This window comes from Rhincodon typus, chromosome 17 (genome assembly GCF_021869965.1).
Source record: "Rhincodon typus isolate 14 chromosome 17, sRhiTyp1.1, whole genome shotgun sequence".
Taxonomy (NCBI): Eukaryota; Metazoa; Chordata; class Chondrichthyes; order Orectolobiformes; family Rhincodontidae; genus Rhincodon; species Rhincodon typus.
Window position 1 is genome coordinate 23,679,951 of NC_063348.1, and position 20,489 is coordinate 23,700,439.

At 37.7% G+C, this 20,489-nt stretch overlaps 1 protein-coding gene across 1 annotated transcript in view; it reads right to left on the bottom strand.

Moving 5' to 3' along the window:
• LOC109936291 (serine/threonine-protein kinase BRSK2-like) overlaps nucleotides 1-20,489 on the bottom strand; it is an 839,320-nt gene that overhangs the window by 45,307 nt on the left and 773,524 nt on the right. Inside the window, 4 exon segments of the mRNA XM_048607321.1 lie at nucleotides 1,473-1,520; nucleotides 3,463-3,552; nucleotides 11,863-12,043; nucleotides 15,510-15,585. Of these exon segments, the coding sequence (XP_048463278.1) occupies nucleotides 1,473-1,520; nucleotides 3,463-3,552; nucleotides 11,863-12,043; nucleotides 15,510-15,585 (395 nt within the window).

The window sequence follows — 20,489 nt, forward strand, 5'->3', positions numbered from 1 at the left end:
CCATAATTATGTCACTTGAGCTTTCTGGACACCTCCCCTCTGGGAGATGATTACCATACCTTGTCACTGTGCAGATACAAGATATACAACTACAAGACATCTCTCCCACTTTGCCACTTGTTAATCACGCCTCAGCAAGAACCTAATTCTACGAGCAAACTTTTTAACTGAACTGAGCTATCAGGTTTTCTTCCATTCAGAGGTAATTTTCCCAAAATTAAAAATATGACCAAAAGAGTCTGAGAGAGTTCAGAACGTATTTTCCCATCTTAGGTTGTTATATTTTATATTTACAATGGAGGGACCCTCACTCCCATTGTTCTCCTGCACGCACTGACTTTCTGCTGAAATATGGTTGCACTAGCAGTCCTCTGGAATCTTGCTCAAGTTTCCATCCTTTGCAATGTGGACCTAAAGAATAAGTGTTGGCAAGCAATTCAACATGGGAGAATGTCAAAGCAGCTTCTGCTCTCAACTCTTGCCCACACTCAAAACAATTTACAGCTGGCATCACTGGACACAAATTAGGAAAGGTTACTTCGGTTATTTTTTCCTCAGTTTGGTGACATTGAGAGAGATTTTAGGATTGTGTTACCATTCCATCCAAGAACTGCAATTTCAGCACCAATGTAATTGAGGCTAGTCCTTCTTGATTTGCATGGCTGAGTTCAAGACTGAACAGTGCATTTCAGAACTGTGCCATTAGGGAAGCTTAAGTACAGACACCATGAAAAATTGATTACAATTCATGCACAAGACAGGAGACAACTCCAATGGTTCACTGCACTGAATATAACACTACTCCAGTCTTCGAAGTTAAACTACTCCAATAATTTCAAAGGCATTTGTACAAGGAGACCAGATTTATGAAAACAATATAAAACAGCAACATTTCCATAAGTAATTTATAAAAGCGATGATTTTAGAAAAAAAAATATATACACATAAAATACAAAGAGAGGGGATTTGGTAGGATATACTCTAGCAGAAAGTGTACAAATAAAATGCACTTTTGTCTTTGTGTCATCATGCACAATTCAGTGGGGGATGTTAGATGTATTTTCCTGTCCATTTAGCATTATGTGCATTGGAATATAAGCAAAGCAACAGCAATTGCTGAACATTAGCTCAGTGAGCAGTTGGTTGATAAGAAAGGCAGTAATAATCAAGTAATCAAGGCTCAACTTCAAAAGACTTAAAGCTGCGGTATTACCATTCACTGCCAAAAAAAAGCAGTAAGGCATCTCAACGCACCACAAGCCTATCTGGCAGGCAAAGTCACCTAGCGACTGCTATATAAGGTTGGGCTAAGTATTGCAACATGCAGCAACAGAAGGAACTAAAATGTGGTCAGAAGCATGGGCTCAAAGTGAATTGAAAGGCAATCCAAAACTTAAAAAGTCATAGCACAGTGCTCTTCATGGGGTAAGAGTGATTGGCGAGGGGTGTGTGTGGGGTGGGGGGGTTCTTACCACATTTTGAAAGTCTGCCAGTCAGCAGCTGCATACAGTGAGAAGGTGCTGGATTACAGGAGGAGAAAGGTAGATGTTTCTTTACTGCATAAACCAATAATCTAAGACATGAAGATGTAGACAGATAAGTCATACTAGGTCACAACTAAGATTTTAAAAAAATAATGCCCTAAGATATTTCTTTGTGGGCATGGCCCCATTTGAGCTGTATCTGTTGAATGGCAGATCTTCTTAAATTGAAATAATTCATTCTTCCTAAGGATGGTAGTTGCAGGAATGATGAGATTACACAATCCAGTGAGTACTCAAAATTGAGAGAACAAGACGACGTGAAAATGGATTATGAGAAAAGCTGAAAAATGTGGAATAGGTTGACTATGCACAAATATTATGAGGCTATAGGGTCGCCATTACACAAGGATAGAAAAAAACAGCACTGGAAGCTTTAGATTATTCTGATTAAACACTGTTAATGTTACCCAGGACTTCAGAGGGAAATCGTGCTTAAATAGCATGAGGCAGATATATTCAAATGAGCTAAGGGTTGACTATAATTTCCATTTAGAAGCAGTGTTCAACACTATTCTCTCACATGTTCCAAACAGAAATAAAAATTTTGTAAATCTCAAATATGTTTTACAAAAATAGGTGGTAAAAAGCAATATTACTTTGTCATTAATTCATTTTTTGTCACTTTTGCTCTCTTAAGAGCAGAATTTACTATTAGGAAATACATCTTTACATATTTGCATAAAACAAAAACAGAAAGTGCTGTAAAAACATCTGCAAATACAGTGGGAGCATTTTGTTTCCTAATCACTTAAATTGAAAAATTGCTTTGGACCATCAAGGTGCATATAAAACTGGTAGTATGTCCTTGGTTTGCAAGTGCAAGCACCAGATTTCCAGCAAAGGATAATAGGATTTGCTCCAGGATTAATGAGAATTTTCAGATTTGTTGTTTGGAGAGCTTTATGCACGGGTTTAACCTTGCAGAGCAACCAGAAACAATAGCAATGATTTCCACTAAATGTTTGTTGTACTAAAACACTAATCCTGTTTCATCTGCAGAACTTAATGTTTGAAATTTGTTCTCCAAAAAAGGAGAATTTCAAAAGGATATAATTGTGTACACAGTGCTTGCAAAAGATCTTAGTTGTTTTTCATGCCAAGTTGACCCTTTAAGTGGTCACTTTGAAACTCCATAGAAAGCATTTTAAAGCACCAGTCCATTTGGATATAAAATGTATTGTTTCAGCGTGTCAACATGATAAACAGCCATTTCTATTGAATGATGGAAATGGCCATATAATTAAAAAAAAAGCTTTGGCATACATGGTTAAAATAAACCAGACAGTCACAAGTTTGGAAATTGCTGAAAATTCCTGTTGCTGAAATACCTCGTCATTCAATGGATTATATCCACTTTCACTTTCCCCATCAATTTTTTTTATAATTTATGGTTTGGAAATGCCAGTGTACAATCTTTTAAACTTGAAGAAAATTTGCCTCATAATACATTAAATACAAAAGAAAAATCCAGGAGCAAAACCAATTTTGTTTGCTTTTGATTTATTTGAAGTTTACAAAACTTGTCTGTCTATACATGGGGCCCAACTCCATAGGAAGGCCTTTCTCTCCCACTAGGTGCAACTTTGAAACCCACATTATTTAAATGGAGTGATGAGCGAACTGTCTGAAGTGCAATAGCAATGTAATCAAACTCAGTTATGGGGAATTAATTGACATAATAAGACAGTCTAATCATGACAAGTTCTGAAAATGGCATAAAAATTACAAGGCAATTATGTGCTGATTTAACTAAGTAGCAAACTAAACACTAAAGCCAGATTTTTAGATGTCATGGAAAGGTTTTACATAAGGCATGCCATTAGATAAGTATTAAAATCACTTTGGATTCTTATTGTAAACATATAAGACAGCACCTATTTTGCATATTATTCATTTTGAGAGAAAACATAATATTTACCAGACAACTGTTGCACGGAAGGCTGGTCGTGTGTGCTTAACAACTGGACCTGAATTGTTTCAACCACTCTTTTGAACCGACGGCTTGGACCTATTATTTAGAGCAGAGAATTAAAGGTAAAAGCAACGAACTCTGTATTTTGATTATTAGCACAGCATGCACAACGACACAGATGCAGAGGGTCATGAATAGGGCATTGTTTATGTGTTCTTCTTTTCAGCCTGGCCACTTTCTAAATTTCACACACTTACCATAATTATTGGCTGCGTTAATTTCATCTATATTTTGTTAAGATTTCTCTGACCTGGTGTTGAAAATGAGTATCTGATTAGATATAATCATTGGTGCATCTTCTCAATCTCTCCAGAGAAGTTTATTTACTTTTCCAACAAAATAGATAATGAACCAATTAATATTTTTGTTTCAGATTATTTTGCACACTCCTCCACTCTTGATGACTTTAAATCCTGCTGAGAATTTTTTTCCCGCTCAACAGAGTCCAAATCACCTGCAGCACCTTACCCAAGTTGCCATTCTTCATCTGTGCATCTACAGAGTGTGTGTCAACAGATTATTTGGGTATGGAAGACATCGAAGTCAAGACAGACAGAGACAGAGACACAGACAGACAGACACACACACACACAGAGTAGAAGACAGCAGAATCGCAACAGAGATCAGAGCCTCCCTAGGCAACTCTTCATTGTGCCTCTACAGGAATGTAGAGGCCATTCATTGCAGCTGTAATGCTGTACAATGGAAATCAATAATTAGAAACACAATTTTCCTAAAACTAATACATATATCAATAGTAGTTTAGTAAACCATTAGCGATCGGTTTGATTACTCTTTTGAGGTTTCCCCACAACATTAAAAAAAGGATCTCAGTAGCTGAAATGCTTAAAACAAATCATGCCAGCTGCAATCTAATCTAATTTAATTGGCACATCTTGCAGCTCTCACACTGGCCCTGTAGGTCACAACATTTCACAGTAACTGATCTCAGAGTGTGAGAGTACCAGAGGCAGTTCTGTGTACATTTTTTGGCAAATCATAATGGCATAGATTCATAGCTATGGAAAGGTTATTGGTACACTGTGTCTTACCCTTCAAGGGAATTATGGACTTAGATGCAGCAATGATGATTGAAAATAATGAAAACAAATACATATTTGTAATCTGAGTTCGAAACAGCTACAATGAATAATTGTAAACTTAATTCCTTTGAGATAAATATAACTGCATTTAAATGAAGTAATTTCTTCCTTATTTTATGGATTTAACACAAGACCTCCACTGCTGTTTAGCCCCTGAATATGCCACACATTAAATTCATGCAATGGCAGAGTTCCTGTCATCTGCTACATTGAATCTGTTAGTCCTGTTAGTTCTGAGGAAGGGTCACCAGACCCGAAACGTTAACTCTGATTTTTTCCTTCACAGATGCTGCCAGACCTGCTGAGCTTTTCCAGCAACTTCTGTTGTTGTTCCTGATTCACAGCATCTGCAGTTCTTTCGGTTTTTATTTGGTTTGAATCTGTTAATAGTAGCTACAGAAACATCGTGAAATACAACAGTGTGATTTTAATCCTTTGATCCCACTAGAAACCAAACAGATGAGCATTTAAAATCACCCTGGTTCCTTTACTCCCCTTGAGCTATTGTTCAGGATTTAGTGAGTGTTTGGCGGGGCGGGAGGTGAGGGGAGACAAAGACGAGGACTGACCTTCTGATACTTTAGCCTGCCCCATGAAGGAGGTAGCTGTGTGGAAAAGGGAAATGCGTTTTCTGTCTAGCCAACCAAATGAGGATCAGGAATCGAGAAGGGTCCTACAAAAGGTTATTAACCAATTGTGGGAACCTCTTTGAAAAAGCACAGCAGTAGATTCTGTGTATTTACCTGCCCCCAGTGGGCAATCTCTGGCCTACGTGAATTGCCACCATTTTATATTATGAAGTGGTGTTGAATCAGTAATATGTGCAAGAAACTTTGAAGTTTACCTTTTTCAGACATTTACTTTGCTGCAGAAGTTACGCTTCGAAGTGACAACAGGACGCAAGGTATGACAAAACTTCAGCAGATGTCTTATCACTTTTACTAGCCCAGGTTATAAGTACACAGTGCGTTACAACCCTGGCGTACTACTTAATTAAGTAATTATGAAGTATTTAGGAATTTTTCTCTGCATTAAGCTAAAAGTATGATATGATAACACAAATTGCATGATGAGTCATTTAGCACCAAAACTTCCATTTGCAAATGTTGTTGATACGGAGAGACATGGTTGCTGTCTCCTCAAGAGTGAAGCTGGTGCTTCCTTAATAAAAGGCTGTCAGATCCCAGTAATTGTAATCTCCAGACTTCTCCATTGTGAAGTAGATTTGATTATCACAATTCACTACCCTGCTTTCATCAATCAAATCAAGCTATTACGGGGTATGACTAAAACAATATCTCAACGAATACAGTCAAGTTAGATTGCTGTTGGAAATAGTGCTTCAAATGTACATGTTTCTTAAAAAGCCTTTCATACTAGAATCTTCAGTCCGAGTCCATACATGTTGAAGGGAGATTTGAAAGTGATGCAAAAAACAAATTAAATAGAGACTACACAGTGTGGAGCTGGAAGAACACAGCAGGCCAGGCAGCATCACAGGAACAGGAAAGCTGACGTTTTGGGTTGGAAGGGTCCCAACCCGAAATGTTAGCTTTCCTGCCCCCCTGATGCTGCCTGGCCTGCTGTGTTCCTCCAGCTCCACCCTGTGTTATCTCTGACTCCAGCTTCGGCAGTTCTTACTGTCTCGTAAATAGAGGCTATCCTTTATTGAACAGATGTTGGCAAATTGTGGCAGACATGCCAGAGGTTCCTACATCCAAAGTGAGAGCAATGCACAGGCATCAAAATGCACCTTTGCTTTTCACAATATGGATGATTTTGAATGGTTCTAGATTATATGCCCCACTGTTAAAACACCAACTGAAAAACAGCAGAGTACCTGCATTACTGCTATTTAACACTCACTGAAATTGGTCCCAACTTGCACATAAATTGTCTGTCTTTTCAACATAAATTGCAATGTGTCTTTAAATTAAATCCAATTAGGGACAAGTACTTATTTTAAACAAGTCTGTAAGAGACTTGAAACTAATTGTGATGTTAAAATCATTCAGTCTGTTTCCAAAGCCCAACAAAAGCTGTTGGATTTTGGCTGTTTTGATTTTTGCTGGAATTCAAGGTAGACAAACAGGAGGCTGGAAGAATACAGCAAGCCAGGCAGCATCTGGAGGAAAGGAGCAGTCAATGTTTCGGGTATTACCCTTCCTCAGGGCTGTTTTGTTTTTGAATTGCTTTTCCTGACCCACATCAATGTTCATTAATTCCTATGCATTAAGGTTTATTTTGTGGAGCATTTTCATAAGTGACTCACTTAAAACTTGCATTTGGTTGCCTTCTGTTGGCAAACTTTAGCTTTGGAGAAACTCTTCCTATTTACTGAAGTTCGACAGGATACAGCTGTCAATAGTCCATTATTAATTCTCTAGACTCACCTTTCATTAGTAGAAATGGAATAGCTATTAATTACTCTCAAATTATATAAAGATCACAATGTGCCTATAATTGCCTTCACTTCCTATTCGTGGAAAGAGTCACTTTGAATAGAACATGTGTTTTCCTTACTGGAAGCATAGTATATCTGACTAATTGATACTCAGCTTAAAATGATAAAAGCTATGAGGCACGTTCTGCTTTCGTTTACTGAGGTTACCTGTTAGTTTTATGATCGATTGTCTTTTACTCCCAACAGGTTCATATCTGTTGCCTCTCTGCCTTTTTTCATGTTCTGTGGTGACTTTGAGGTTAATGTATGTGTTGATTTAGTTAAGTTTCTTTTGTGTGCTCATTACTTGTGAATATAATAAATTTTGGCAGGTGACATTTTGTTACTCTCAGACAAGAAGCACCTCATTAGAGAGTAAAAGCAAAATACTGCCGATGCTGGAAATCTGAAACAAACACAGAGAATGCCGGAGAAATTAAGCAGGTCTGCAGCATCTGTGGAGACAGAAACATAGCGAATGTTTCGAGTCCAGTATGACGCTTCTGAAAGAGTCCTATCAGAGTTGACACATTAGCTGTTCTCCCTCCACAGAAGCTACCAGACCTGCTGAGTTTGTCAAGCATTCGCTATGCTTACCTCATTAGAGAATTTGCACATCTTCAAACCGTCAGCTCTATTAATACAGAAAGTAGTTAAGTAGAAGGTTGATATGAATTGTTTAACTGGGTACATGTTAAGGGAGAAACAGCAGTGCATGGAACGAGCTGTAAGCCTGAGTAGTTAACAAACTCTGCTGACAAAGAAACGTACCTCAGTTTCTGTCTCACCAACTAGCTTGAATTTAGTGTGCCTTTGGTAGAAAAGATTGGCTGCTTAATGGTGAAGATTGAACTCTGAGTTCTTTTCAGACAGAAAATTACAATTTGAGTTTGTGAGGAATGACTGAAATCAATTGTAATGATTTCCTAATAATGCAGTGAAGCTTAATGTTATCACAATTAGTGAAACAAAGTTGACATATGAACATAGATTACGTTCTTACCAAACAAAAAAAAAAAATCAGGTATAATTCTGGCATTTCTGCTTTGTACTTGAAGTAAGATCAGATGTGAAATATTCTCAGAGCTAGTGGCTCAAGAATTGGACATTGAGGAATGTTTGTATAATCTATTAACATTTATGGGCAAATTTATAGGAAAGGCGATTTTTTTAAATGAATACAAGGCAGGGTTAGATGCTGAAACATTTAGAAGTAGGATATATTTAAATAACCAATCTTTTCAAGACTAAAAAATTTTTTATTGGAGATTCCGAATTTAGTGCTTGCCTTTAAAGTGTTGGCCTGTATTAAGATATTGATCATGAACAGACACTTCACCGAGTTAAATTTCCAGAAAGAAACATATTTGAATAGACATTACAAGCCTGAAAAGATTTCTGAGAAAACCTTCATTCCCAAGTGGGACATTCAGCAGTAACACAAAGAATGCAAGATTCAGTGGTAGCAACCATGTGAGATCATGTAGTTCAAGGCCAAATGCATCAACACTTGAGGAGAGTCATAAGTAAAAGGGATAAGTATAGAGATACCTTTAGCAATTATAATAAATAGGAGGAATGAGGGAACTGTAACAGAACAATGTAGCCAGGGTGCCCAAGATATGGTCACAGGTGTTTTAGATACAATTCAAAATACTATTATGCAAAGGATAGTTCTGAATTGAGTAACAAGGTTTTCAAAATTACCCAAAGCATGGAGGGTTTGGAAGAAGAGAATAGTGATTTTGATCAGGCAGGATAAAGTGTACTAGATAAAAGAAGGATCAGGCCAGTAATGAGTGTTCCAGTCACAGACTCTTTAACTGCACTGTGTTGAACAGTAGATGCACATCCAGAATGTGTGGAGCACATTGGTTAAATTGTTACAGAGACTTTTTAAATAATCAAGACTGAAGTAAGGCTAAGGATGTTTCAAGTTCTACCAGCTTCAGGTATGCAGATGACAACATGCTGAAATCATTAAAAAGAATGGTGAATCCCTGTACAATAGTTAGGGTACGCCACATTTATCAGCATAGATATAGTGTCAAATGGCATTCTTACTGTACAGTAGGCCATCTATGGAACAGGCTCAAAGAAAATAGGGAACACAATAAAACAACTGTTTCTGGGAAGTCAGTGGACCTACAGCTCACACAATTTTGATATTAACCACATTCCTTTCTCTAATCAAAATATTAGCATTGTTGCAAGTATTGTTAGAATCTGGAGATAGGAGTTTAAAGGAAATAAAAGTTAATCTTAAAACTACACTAGTAATTTTCTCATTCATCTTTATCACAGGTTAAAAATTCTATTACAGAATGCAGGAATAAGGATGATGAGTACACTAATTTTACGGAAGAGATCAGCAATAAATGTGATGCATCATGGTCAATACTGAGTCTCCAATTAGCAAGGGACCTTAATGAAGTCATAGCAATGGACTAAGTAACAAAACAATGTTACCCTGTAGTTGCTAGATGTGGCAACTAGATTTAGCTAGACTACAACAAAACATAGTAAAGAGAAAAAGGTAATTGTGGACAAGGTAATGGAAAAATACACAGGTATAGGCCAGGGCACATCAGGTGAATTCCTACCTGGCAATTTTGAGAATTGAGAGATAGATGAGAAAAATGTGAATATCGAGATAATGAACACAGCAGTGAAAAGTCCCTTTAGAAATGGAGTGTGTGAAATAAATCACGTGATAATAGATTGGATGCTTCATACTATCTGAGCTCACAGGCTCAGTTGTAAATTACCACCTGTCATTGCATGGGCAGTCCATGCAAATAACTCACTGTAATCGGTTGGGAGCATAAAGTTCATCTCAATAGGTTTTTGGGAGAAATCCAAACATTTCTTTGATAATGAGTGATCATCCACTGGCTTGGGAAGGGAACACTATTAGATCAACCTTTTTTTCTGAGCAATTTCACACCCTGTATGCAGGGAGCAGGACATGATTAAGGCTGAGGTTGCAGAGAAATTTTGGCAAACTTTGTGGCATTTTACAAGCTCATCAGTAATCAATTTTAATCCAGGGGACATAGTACATTACAAAACAAAGTCAGAATGGAATGGTTAGATAAGGTTATAAGTAGTGACAGAAGAACTGTAATTTTACAGTAACATTTTTAGGGTGATTTCTTGTAGTTATTTGGCACTGATTACAACATTGCAACATCTGAACACATCATAGAAAATGATGAGGCACAGTGCACTTCACACATTTATTGGACAATAATGCGGAAATTGATTGAATATAGGCAATTGGTACAGGAATGCAGTCAAGAATATTTGCCCTAGAGGACAACAACAAAAGGTTGGTATCAAAGTTGACACATTTGCCAGAGGTGGCCAATGAATGGAAGGAATTAACTAGAAAATACAAACATTGACTAAATATGCAAAAGGAGGGACAAGAGACAGAATGGAAAAATGACGCAAACATGTAAAAGGTCAGAAATGTATTACAAGTTCTGAAAGTGGATCTGGAAGTAAACATGGCCCTAGAAAAATACTGTAACGTTTTAAAAGGAATCTTGATAATACAAGGGTAAGATCATGTGAGAAAACAAAGTATGGGAACAAAATCAGAAATTGTTGGAAAAACTCAGCAGGTCTGGCAGCATCTGTGGAGAGAAAGCACAGTTGAATGTTTCGGGTCCAGTGACTCTATTCAGAACAGTTCAGAGCAGTCAGAGAGGCCTGGGTTCAAGTACCATTTGCTCCAGAACTGTGTAATAACATCCCTCCTAATTGATTTTAAAGAAAAAGTAATACGGACTACTTAATAAACTCTATCTGCAATGAAAGTAGTCTTAGTTTCTGTCTCACTGGCTGGTTTGGATCAAGCTCCAGCTCCACAGGATACGCTAATCTCAAAGCTGAAGCATTTACATATACAACATTGTCTCCACACAATAGCAAACTTAACAAAGGAACCTCTCAACAAAAAAAAACTTTTGTGAGTAACACTTCCATACATTTTCTGAAATGGAAACCAGTTCTACAGAAAGAACATAAAAATAATTTCCATGGTTGAGAAAGGTTAACCTGCCAGCGACAGTTGTATACTTTATCAGCAAAACACTGATCCAAACTGTTCCTAAATAGTTCAACTGTTCACAATAGGTCAATGGTAAAATTGTCTTAATTGCAGTCAACTAAGAAGAAGCATTTTCTCTCAATTTGTTAGAAATAACTATTTCCTTTCTCCAGCTACTAAGGTAGTAAAGTAAAATAAATAAGCATTTCAAACTAAGTTGAACTTGATTCAGCTTGTCTTAAGGTACTAAATAACATGAGCAATACAAGAGACAGGGCAGAATACATTCATCTAACACACAAAAGCTGCAAATGGCTGTCCTGTGATATTGAGAGAGCACACTTAATGCACCCATACCTCCATGCTTTTAATTCAGTCGCATGAAGTGATTAGGAAATTCTGCTTCGAGTGAAGAATAAAACTTTAAATTTTTAACATGCATTAAAATTCAGCTCTAATGTTTAAAATATGAAATTCTTTTTACACTGTTGCCTACTACCCAAGTGTTCTTTCAGAGCTCGCTTGGATTGAATATGTATTTCCCCATTTACTTCCATGATTAATAACATAATAAATCACTGATCACCTAAAGAGATACAGAATACAATATTAAACAGAAATGAAACATTATGCATAGGTTGCAGTGATAATCAACATACGTGCAAGATATCGGTCCTTTCCATTTCCCTTCCTACCATTAATAAGACTACAGCCGCCCCTATTGCCTTTGTTGCTGCTGTTACCTGACAGCAGTGTGAAGGTGACTGAATAAATCCCATTCTCCTTCCGTGCCTCATTGCCTTCTGTGTAAGTGATGTCCACCTGGAATTTAACTGGCTTCTGGAACACAGCTGGACCCCCAGTGGATTTGTACTCAGCTCGGAAACTTGTCTGAGACATGACACTGTGACTTAGGCTAGGGATCTGCAATGCAGGAAAATAATATACCATTCATTAATTACGGGGAAATTAGGTTACATTTCTTTAATTAACACACGTGCATGCAATGAAGGTTTAGACGTTATTTCAGACAATGACCAAGTCGTTTTCCTTTTTAAAATGTTTTAAATAAACTGATCCTTTTATTGTAGCAACAGTATGGTAAATAGACATCTTATCCCAGCTTGCCTGCTATTTTTACAGAACTAAAGAAGTTTACAGATCATGAAAGTTTTCTCCTCATTATACTCATGCTAGCTCTTTGATATAGCTATACAAAACCAATCCCACTACCCTACTCCTTTTCCATAGCCTACATCATTCAAAATTCAAATATTTATCCGAGTCTCCATTAGAAGATGCATTTACCTGTGCCTTAACTGTACCCTGTGGAAAAGTATTACATTCCTGCAATCTCTGTAAATTAAGTTCACACAATTATTCTCCTTATTGTTTTTGATTATTGTAAAGTTATGACTCCTTGACACAAACTCCCCAAATCCTGGTCCCTCTATCATCATCCTAGCAAACACACATGTATACATATTCTATGGCTTAAATGAACAGAGTATAAGGTGTGCTTGAAAACTCTATACATTGCAATCTGAGCAATGTTTTTAATAATACATTTTAACTCAACTATCTGTTAGCGAGTCTGCTAACCAGCTTGAGAGTCAGGCTGCTACATCTCTTTTACCAAGCCTTTTTAAAATTATATACACAACTAATGCATGTTACTCAAGAATCCAGGCATTTTTCTTCAAAACACACTAGATTTGTTAAATGTAATTGGTCACGTAAACAAATCAAAATACTGCAGATGTTGGAAATCTGAAGCAGAAAACTGAAAATGCTGGAAGTACTGCACTGGTGGCTTTTATGTAGCGAGAAACAGAATTACTACTTTGGATCAATGACCATTTATGTGGTACATTTATTTTAACAGATTAAAATTTTCATTGTGCAGGGCCAAAGGGATTGGCAAGAGGACAAGTAAGGAAACTAAAGATGTGTCTAGAGGAGGTGTGAATGGCTGGATGATAAACAGTTGCTGTCTGAAAGTAGAAGAAAGAAATAAGAGAAAATCCAAATCCAGGAAAAGGAACAGAGCAAATGGAAGCAGATGTTATTGTCTAAAATGATTGAAACCAATGCTGCACTCAGTAGGCTGTTAAGAACTGAGTTCAAAGATGAGGCACTATTCCTTGTGTTCGTATTGAGTTTCATTAGAACACTGCAAGAAGCCAAGGATAGCAAGATCAGTGTAGAAACAGGTAGAGAATTAAAGTGACAAGTGACTGGAAGCTCAGGGTCATGCTTGTAGAGCTAACGGGAGTATTCCAAAAAGTGGTCACTCAGTCTGCGCTTTATCTACCCAATGTACAGGAAGACATAAGTAAATGCAGCATCAATTGCTATTTCACTTGGAAAGAATATTTGGGTTCTTGGATGGAAAAAGGGAAAATAACAGTTGTTTCATCTCCTGGGTTTGCATGGAGGAGCGGCATGGGAAGGGGAAGAATTTAGGGAGTGACTGAGGAGTGGACCAAGACATTGCTAAGAAATCAAGCCTCTAGATTCCTAAAAGGGGAGGGGTGTGGAAAATGTGTTCGATGGTGGCATCGCTCTGGAAGTAGTAGAAATGTCAGAGGAGGATCCAATACTTATAGGGGCTGGTGGATTGAGAGATCAGAACAAGGGAAAACTCACTGTGGTTCTGGGAGGGAGGGGTAGGGATCAGAACTGATGAGAGGGAATGAGATGCACATGGTTCAGGGCCCTATTATATACAATGTATGGAATCCCCAACTAAGGAAAACAGGGACATATCAGGGACAGGGATAAAGAAACTGGGAGAATTGAAGAGTTCTTTAAGGAAGCAGGATGTAAAAAGGTAGCTATGAAAGTCAGTGGGTTTACATTGAATATTGCTTGATAACCTATCTCCAGAAATGTAGACAGAAATGTCATGGAAAAGAAGGTAAGTGAAGAGTCAGAGATGGACCATGTGAAGTTGAGAGGAGAATGGAAATTTAAGTCAAACTTGATAAACCTGCCCAGCTCAGTGAAAGAGCCGGAAATAGACTAAAACATCCATGAATGTAATGGCAAAAGAGATGAGGTCACAGCCTGAATAGGACTGGAACAGGGAATCATTTACATTTCTTGCAAAAGGCAAGCTCTTCTAAGATTCATGTTTGCACTCAATGTAACACATTTTATTAAAAGGAAATGGGTGGAGTTAAAGAAATTCTTCAATGTAACAACAAATTCAACCAGAGGAGAAGGTTGCTGGTTGGGAGGATATCCAATGAAAAAGTAGGAAGCCTTCAGACAGTCCACAGTGAAAGAAATTTAGAACAAGGAAATTGTAAACTGTTAAAGTCACTAAGGGTACTGGAAGAGTCATAAATGTATTTGAAAGGAACAAGAGAAGTGGACAAAGAATAGAATCGAAATCAGTGGAAATGGGTTCAGTAGGGTAGGAACAGGTGGAAATAAGGGCTCAACTACGTAAGACTTATTTATGGATTTTGGGAAGATGGTAAAAGTGGGATGTTCAAGGTATGGAAATGATGAGGTTGGAAGTCCTAGAGGGATAATCTCTGGATGAAAAAACAATGAACTAAAATGTTAGCTCTGTTTCTCTGTCCACAGATAAAGTTTGCCGTGTTGAATATAATCAGCATTTTCTGTTCTTATTGACCATTTAAGCATATCGGGCCTTGCTACAATTAGTTTAGTCATAAGTGTTCAATAACTTCATCTGAAACAATGGAATTGAAAATTTTGCCTGAATTAGATATCAGCATATTTAAGGAAAGACTCTATTCTTTTTAACTTTGCCCTAATGCTTCTTATAATTGTAGGTTGGATACATTCTGAACAGATTATTGCCTGATTCCATTCTCAATTGGATTAACCACTAAAATTCTTATAATTTTTTGGATGTAAAAAGAAGAAAACATTTCTCATTGCCTTGTTTGCTCGCTGTTGCTAAAGTTCCTGTTATAACGCAACAGGGGTGAAATTAATTTCTGGCAGTACAGAAAAACAAGCATGAGCAAATTGGCAGCCACTTGTGACCATATCGAATGTATTTTTCCAGTTTAAAAGAATGTGCGCATAGAATGCCTACTCCCTATTGCCCATTTTGCATGGCTGTCCTAGACTAGTTTATCCTTTACAGCTTGGATATTTGATTTAGAAAATCGGGGTTCATCTTCAGAGAGACAGATCCTCTGCATTAAAAAACCAGGCCACTGCTATGGATGAAGGTGTCATTTACACTGTTCTCATGGCAGGACTTCCTGGTTTGCATCACACAGGCTGCCTGGAGCGCATGTGGTGATTGCCATCTCTCTAATGCCTGCTCTTCATAAGCTTGACTGGCATCCTCTGTGCACCAGGATGAAGATTTGTGAAAAAAAAACTATTTTTTAGAAATCACCTCAAAACCAGAACAACCAATTGTCTGATCTAAGCTTTCATATGTTAAAAAGCCCTCCTCTGCAACCATAGCAAAGCTGGAAGCAGATACAGTTACAACACTTAAAAGACATTTTGTTCTGAGGAAGGGTCACTGGACCCGAAACGTTAACTCTGGTTTTCCAGTCACAAATGCTGCCAGACCTGCTGAGCTTTTCCAGCAACTTTGTTTTTGTTCCTGATTTACAGCATCTGCAGTTCTTTCAGTTTTTATTTAAAAGACATTTGTTTGGTTCATGAATAGGAAAGATTTGGAAGTTGGGCCAAGCACAGGAGGGTGGGACTTGTTTAGCTTGGGAACAGGATCGGCACGGACCAGTAAGACTGAAGGGTCTGTTTATATGACTGAAAATACTCCTGCCCAGAAGCAGGTAAATACACTGCATGTTGCTGCTCACAAACAGCAGAAAATGAAAACAATGTTGATATAATGCAGCTGAATATACCACAAGCACACTTTTTAACCCATGTTCATCTGTGCAAATTGCATCAACAAATTAGCAGAAGACAGGAGATGTTAAGTACAGACTGTAAAATGACTTGGGGTTTTCATTTTTTATTCAGATTATTGTTTACATGAGGTCAACTGCATAATGAATGATTAGTTTTAGTATTTTTTTCTTTGAAAATATAGCAATGTCCAGAGTCACCAGCTGCCATAATTCATTCAAATATCTCTTTCTATCAGGTCAGTTTTCAGTTCACACTCCTTCATTGCTCTCTGCTTTGTCAAGAACAATGATTGGAGCTAACTGGAACATTATACATTGTTGACTGCAGTGGACTGCAAGTAGAATGGGTTATGTCTGATATTGATGTATGCTTGCTGTTTCAGTCCTCAGAGAAAGATAGATCGCAGGATTAACCTGTGAAATGACAGATCATTTTAAAAGCATGCAATCTTTTGTATTTGAAAATCTTCAAAGTGCTTGCTTTCAAACAGAAGGACAACTCCAAGTCAAGCTTGTAATTTGCAATGCAATCAATGACCAGCAGCAAGGCATTAATTTTTGGTAACCTGAAATGAACTCGAAAAAGATCTCTCAAATTTGTGACAGTAAAGGCAGAGGGGTAGATTTTGTTTTCATGGTGTCTGATTGGTGGAGCAAAGAGACTACTGTGGCCATAAGAACGGTAAGTACAGAGCAGCTCGTCATTCCCAACATTTTTGGGACACTTAGATCATATTTTCACTGGGGAGAAGGCTCCAAAATCCACTCCATGATTTTTTCCTGATGACCTAACTGCAGTTATGAAGCACATTTTTAGGCTGGAGAAATATGCAACAAACTACTTAACAGAAGTTTCATTTTCTTAAGTACCATGAGGCATTTCCCAAGCTGAAATAATCAAACTGAGCCTCAGTGTCAGTTATTTCTGAACTTTATCGTTCAGTTAAATGAAGGTTTTCTTTTTGTAGATGTTTACAGTGAAAAAGCTTCTTCTGTATTTTTCTTTATTTCTCTGTTGTAACCGTCTCTACTCCACTGTTCACCCTTGCAAAAGTTTTGATGAACTTCTAATGAATGTCTAGGAAAAGTGGAGTGAACGGAGCTATAAGGATATATGGAGTAGTTCAGGGAAACACTTCTTCTTGAAGACAACAGACGGCTCTCTTCTCTGCCGATGTCCAAAGTGGAAAACTCACATGAGTGGAGGGATGGAGCTGATGGCGATTGCAGTCCCTTCCTGCAGTGATGACACTCACAGCACACTACACCATCACTGTGAGGACTCAAATAGACTATCTTGCTAATTTATAATTTGGCTGATGGATATATAATCATTGGAAACAGGTTACTTTCATACTGAGACATTAAATATTGCTGATGATATTAGAATCCTCAGTTGAATTATGCAGCTCATTTATTTGTCTGTCCATTTTGATCAAACTTGTAAAAGGGGAAATACCCTAAGGCGTAATATTAACAGAATCTAGATGATAAACTTAAGCCAGCTGTCATGTGAATTTACATCAATCTTCTCAGTTTGATGCTTTATTGGAATGTTAATATTCCAGTCTGTGATTCCAATCTGAAATTATGATGACATTTGCTGCCCATGAAGGAGCATCATCAGGAACGCACATTGAACTTTACCAGTACAACCACCTTCAGGTTTAAAACAATAACAGAAAACGATGGAAACACAGAAAAACTTGGTCAACAAGAAAGACACGAAAAACACGAAAAACGCGCTTGAGTCAAACTAACTAAATGCTGATGCAGTGCTCCAATCAACACATTAACTTACTTACTTTTATTTTAATATATTGATAGTGTACATTTTTCAGCAGTGTTTTACTTGCATTTCAGGCATGGAAAATATGAGCTACAGTTTTTTTTTGTAGAAAAATATATAACTTTTTAAAAAATTTCAGCAAAGATTTAACAGCTGTATGGGTGCAGCTATTACAACAGCTCCTCCAGTAATTTCAATCAGATGAAATGAAGTATCACACTTCTGAGTGACAACTTGTCACATGGTGATTACATCCCTGCCATTGTTCCTAGCAGTGAAAGAGATTAATACTAAGTCACAAGAAGGACAGTGTGACGTTATAAGTTAGAATGTGATCTATCGCCTGGTGAAGTGGGACTCAAATTCAGTCTAGGCTGATGGGACGATGTTCTGCTTGCTGAAAGGATCTCGCATGAAATGAATCTATTCATCTTCTACAACAAAAGCAGAAAATGCTGGAAAAGCTCAGCAGGTCTGGCAACATCTGTGGAGAAAAGTCAGAGTTAACACATTGGGTCCAGAAACGTTATTTTGGTTTCTATTCATCTTCTATCCAGTTCCTCATGTTTGACTTAAACCTGGACACTGCCTTCAACGAAGGAGGCGTTATGTTTCCTAATAAACTTTGTAAAGTGGAGATGCAGATCTTAAAGGGATACTGTATCCTTTCTGCGTTCTCTCATTTTTATATTTGGTCAAGGGTTATAGGCATCTCCTGCCCCACCTTAGTTGCTTGACAGGATAGGTGGTGAGCTAGCCATCTTCTTCAACCACTGTAATCTGTGTAATGTAGGTTTTTCCAGTGGTGCTAAGTAATGAAATGAAATCTGCTCCGTGGAAGATTAAATGGACAGTTGCGTGGACTAACTTTGGTTTCAAAGATTGCAATTTGAGAGACAGTCCCTGACTGAAAGTAAAACCAGAAGTCAGTTTCTGGGAAAAAGAAGGTTATAACTGTAGGTCCGTGGCTACGACAGCAGACTTCAGGGAAATTGACTTTGGCACCTCATAATGCTGAAGAAACAGAGAATGTGTTTTCTTTTTGGATACAAGTAAAGAATTCTCAGAGATCAGATTTCAGCAAGATGTCAAGAGGCAGACTGTAGCGGGTTGTGTGTGTGTGGGATACCTGGAAATAATGAGCCATGGATATTGAATTTAGTATCAGGAATAGTGAAATAAGGTTACGATCGCTACTTCAGTGGTTTTGGGAAAACCATGCCATCATGAATGCAAACAGCTGAGCTAAGGAGTATGGCCTTCTGGTGATAATCTGAGTTCCAAGGACAGGGTTGACTACAAATGCTCCCAGAGGCAACTAGATGGTCAAATTCTGCGTGAAGGAAAACTGCTAAATTGCATCTGAAGAAAACAAGGCAGTAAAAGGAACAAAAACAGAAAATGCTGGAAAAGCTCAGCATGCCTGGCAACATCTATGGAGAGAAATCAGAGTAAACATTTCGGGTTGAGTGACCCTTCCTCAAATGCTGTCAGTCTGCAATTTTTTTTCTGTTTTTGTTTCTGATTTACAGCATTCACAGTTCTTTCGGTTTTTATTTAGTAAAAGGACATGATGGCTGAATGTTCTTTCTCCATATAGGCTAAAGAGATTGCCAATATATCAGTGAGATATATATTCGTTGTCTTGACTATATAAAGTGCAATTTATAGTTCATGGTGACAATGGTGTGCCTGTTAAATGACTTTGGCTTGACAAAGTAAAGATTATAAAAGTAAAATCTTGTTTGTCAGTTTTTCCATTGGGATCTTGGCAAAGTTCAATTGTTTCAGGTGACTGGTCTGCATGGGGAATAATAACAATGGAGAGGCGATGGCCTAGTGATATTATCACTACTAGACGATTGGCCTAGAAATTCAACTAATGTTCTAGGGACCCAGGCTTGAATCCTGCTATGGCAGATTATAATTCAATTAAAAAATCTGGAATTAAGAATCTAGTGATAACCATAAAACCATTGTTGATTGCTGGAAAAACCCATATGGTTCACTAATGTCCTTCAGGGAAGGAAATCTGCCATCCTCACCTGGTCTGACCTACATGTGACACCAGACCCACAGCAATGTGGTTGACTCTCAACTGCCCTCTGAAATGGCCTAGAAAGCCACTCAGTTATATCATCACACACCTACAGCATGTGGACTGCAACAATTCAAGAAGGCAGCTAACTACCACTTCTTAAGGGGAACTAGGGACGGGCAATAAATACTGGCTAGCCAGTGATGCCATGTCCCATGAGTGAATAAAATAAATAACAAAGTTAGGATTCATTTAGGATCAGAACCAAACTTTGCAATGTAAAACAGATTCACTGGAATCTTCCAGAATTTAAACATTTCTTCTTTGTTTGTAGCAAATAAATATCAGTACCTATAGGGGGCAGGCCATTTTGGAGCGTGGTCTTGCTTTTTGGTGCTTTGAGACAAAAGGTCATTTGAAGACTATGGAAGAGTAAATGGTGAAGGAGGAGATAATGGTAACAGGTAACGTTGGCTCATCATCTGAAGCTTAAGGGGGAAAGACCCCTGGTGATCAAATAGAACTAACCAGATTTCAATGAAAAGGGAAAATTTCACTTTTAAAAAAATACAATTTCAATTCAAAAGAGAAAAAGAGAAGATAGAAAAGCAACTCGGCAACTGCACTAATAAGCTTTCTGGTCACCCATTAATTCAAGCTTTC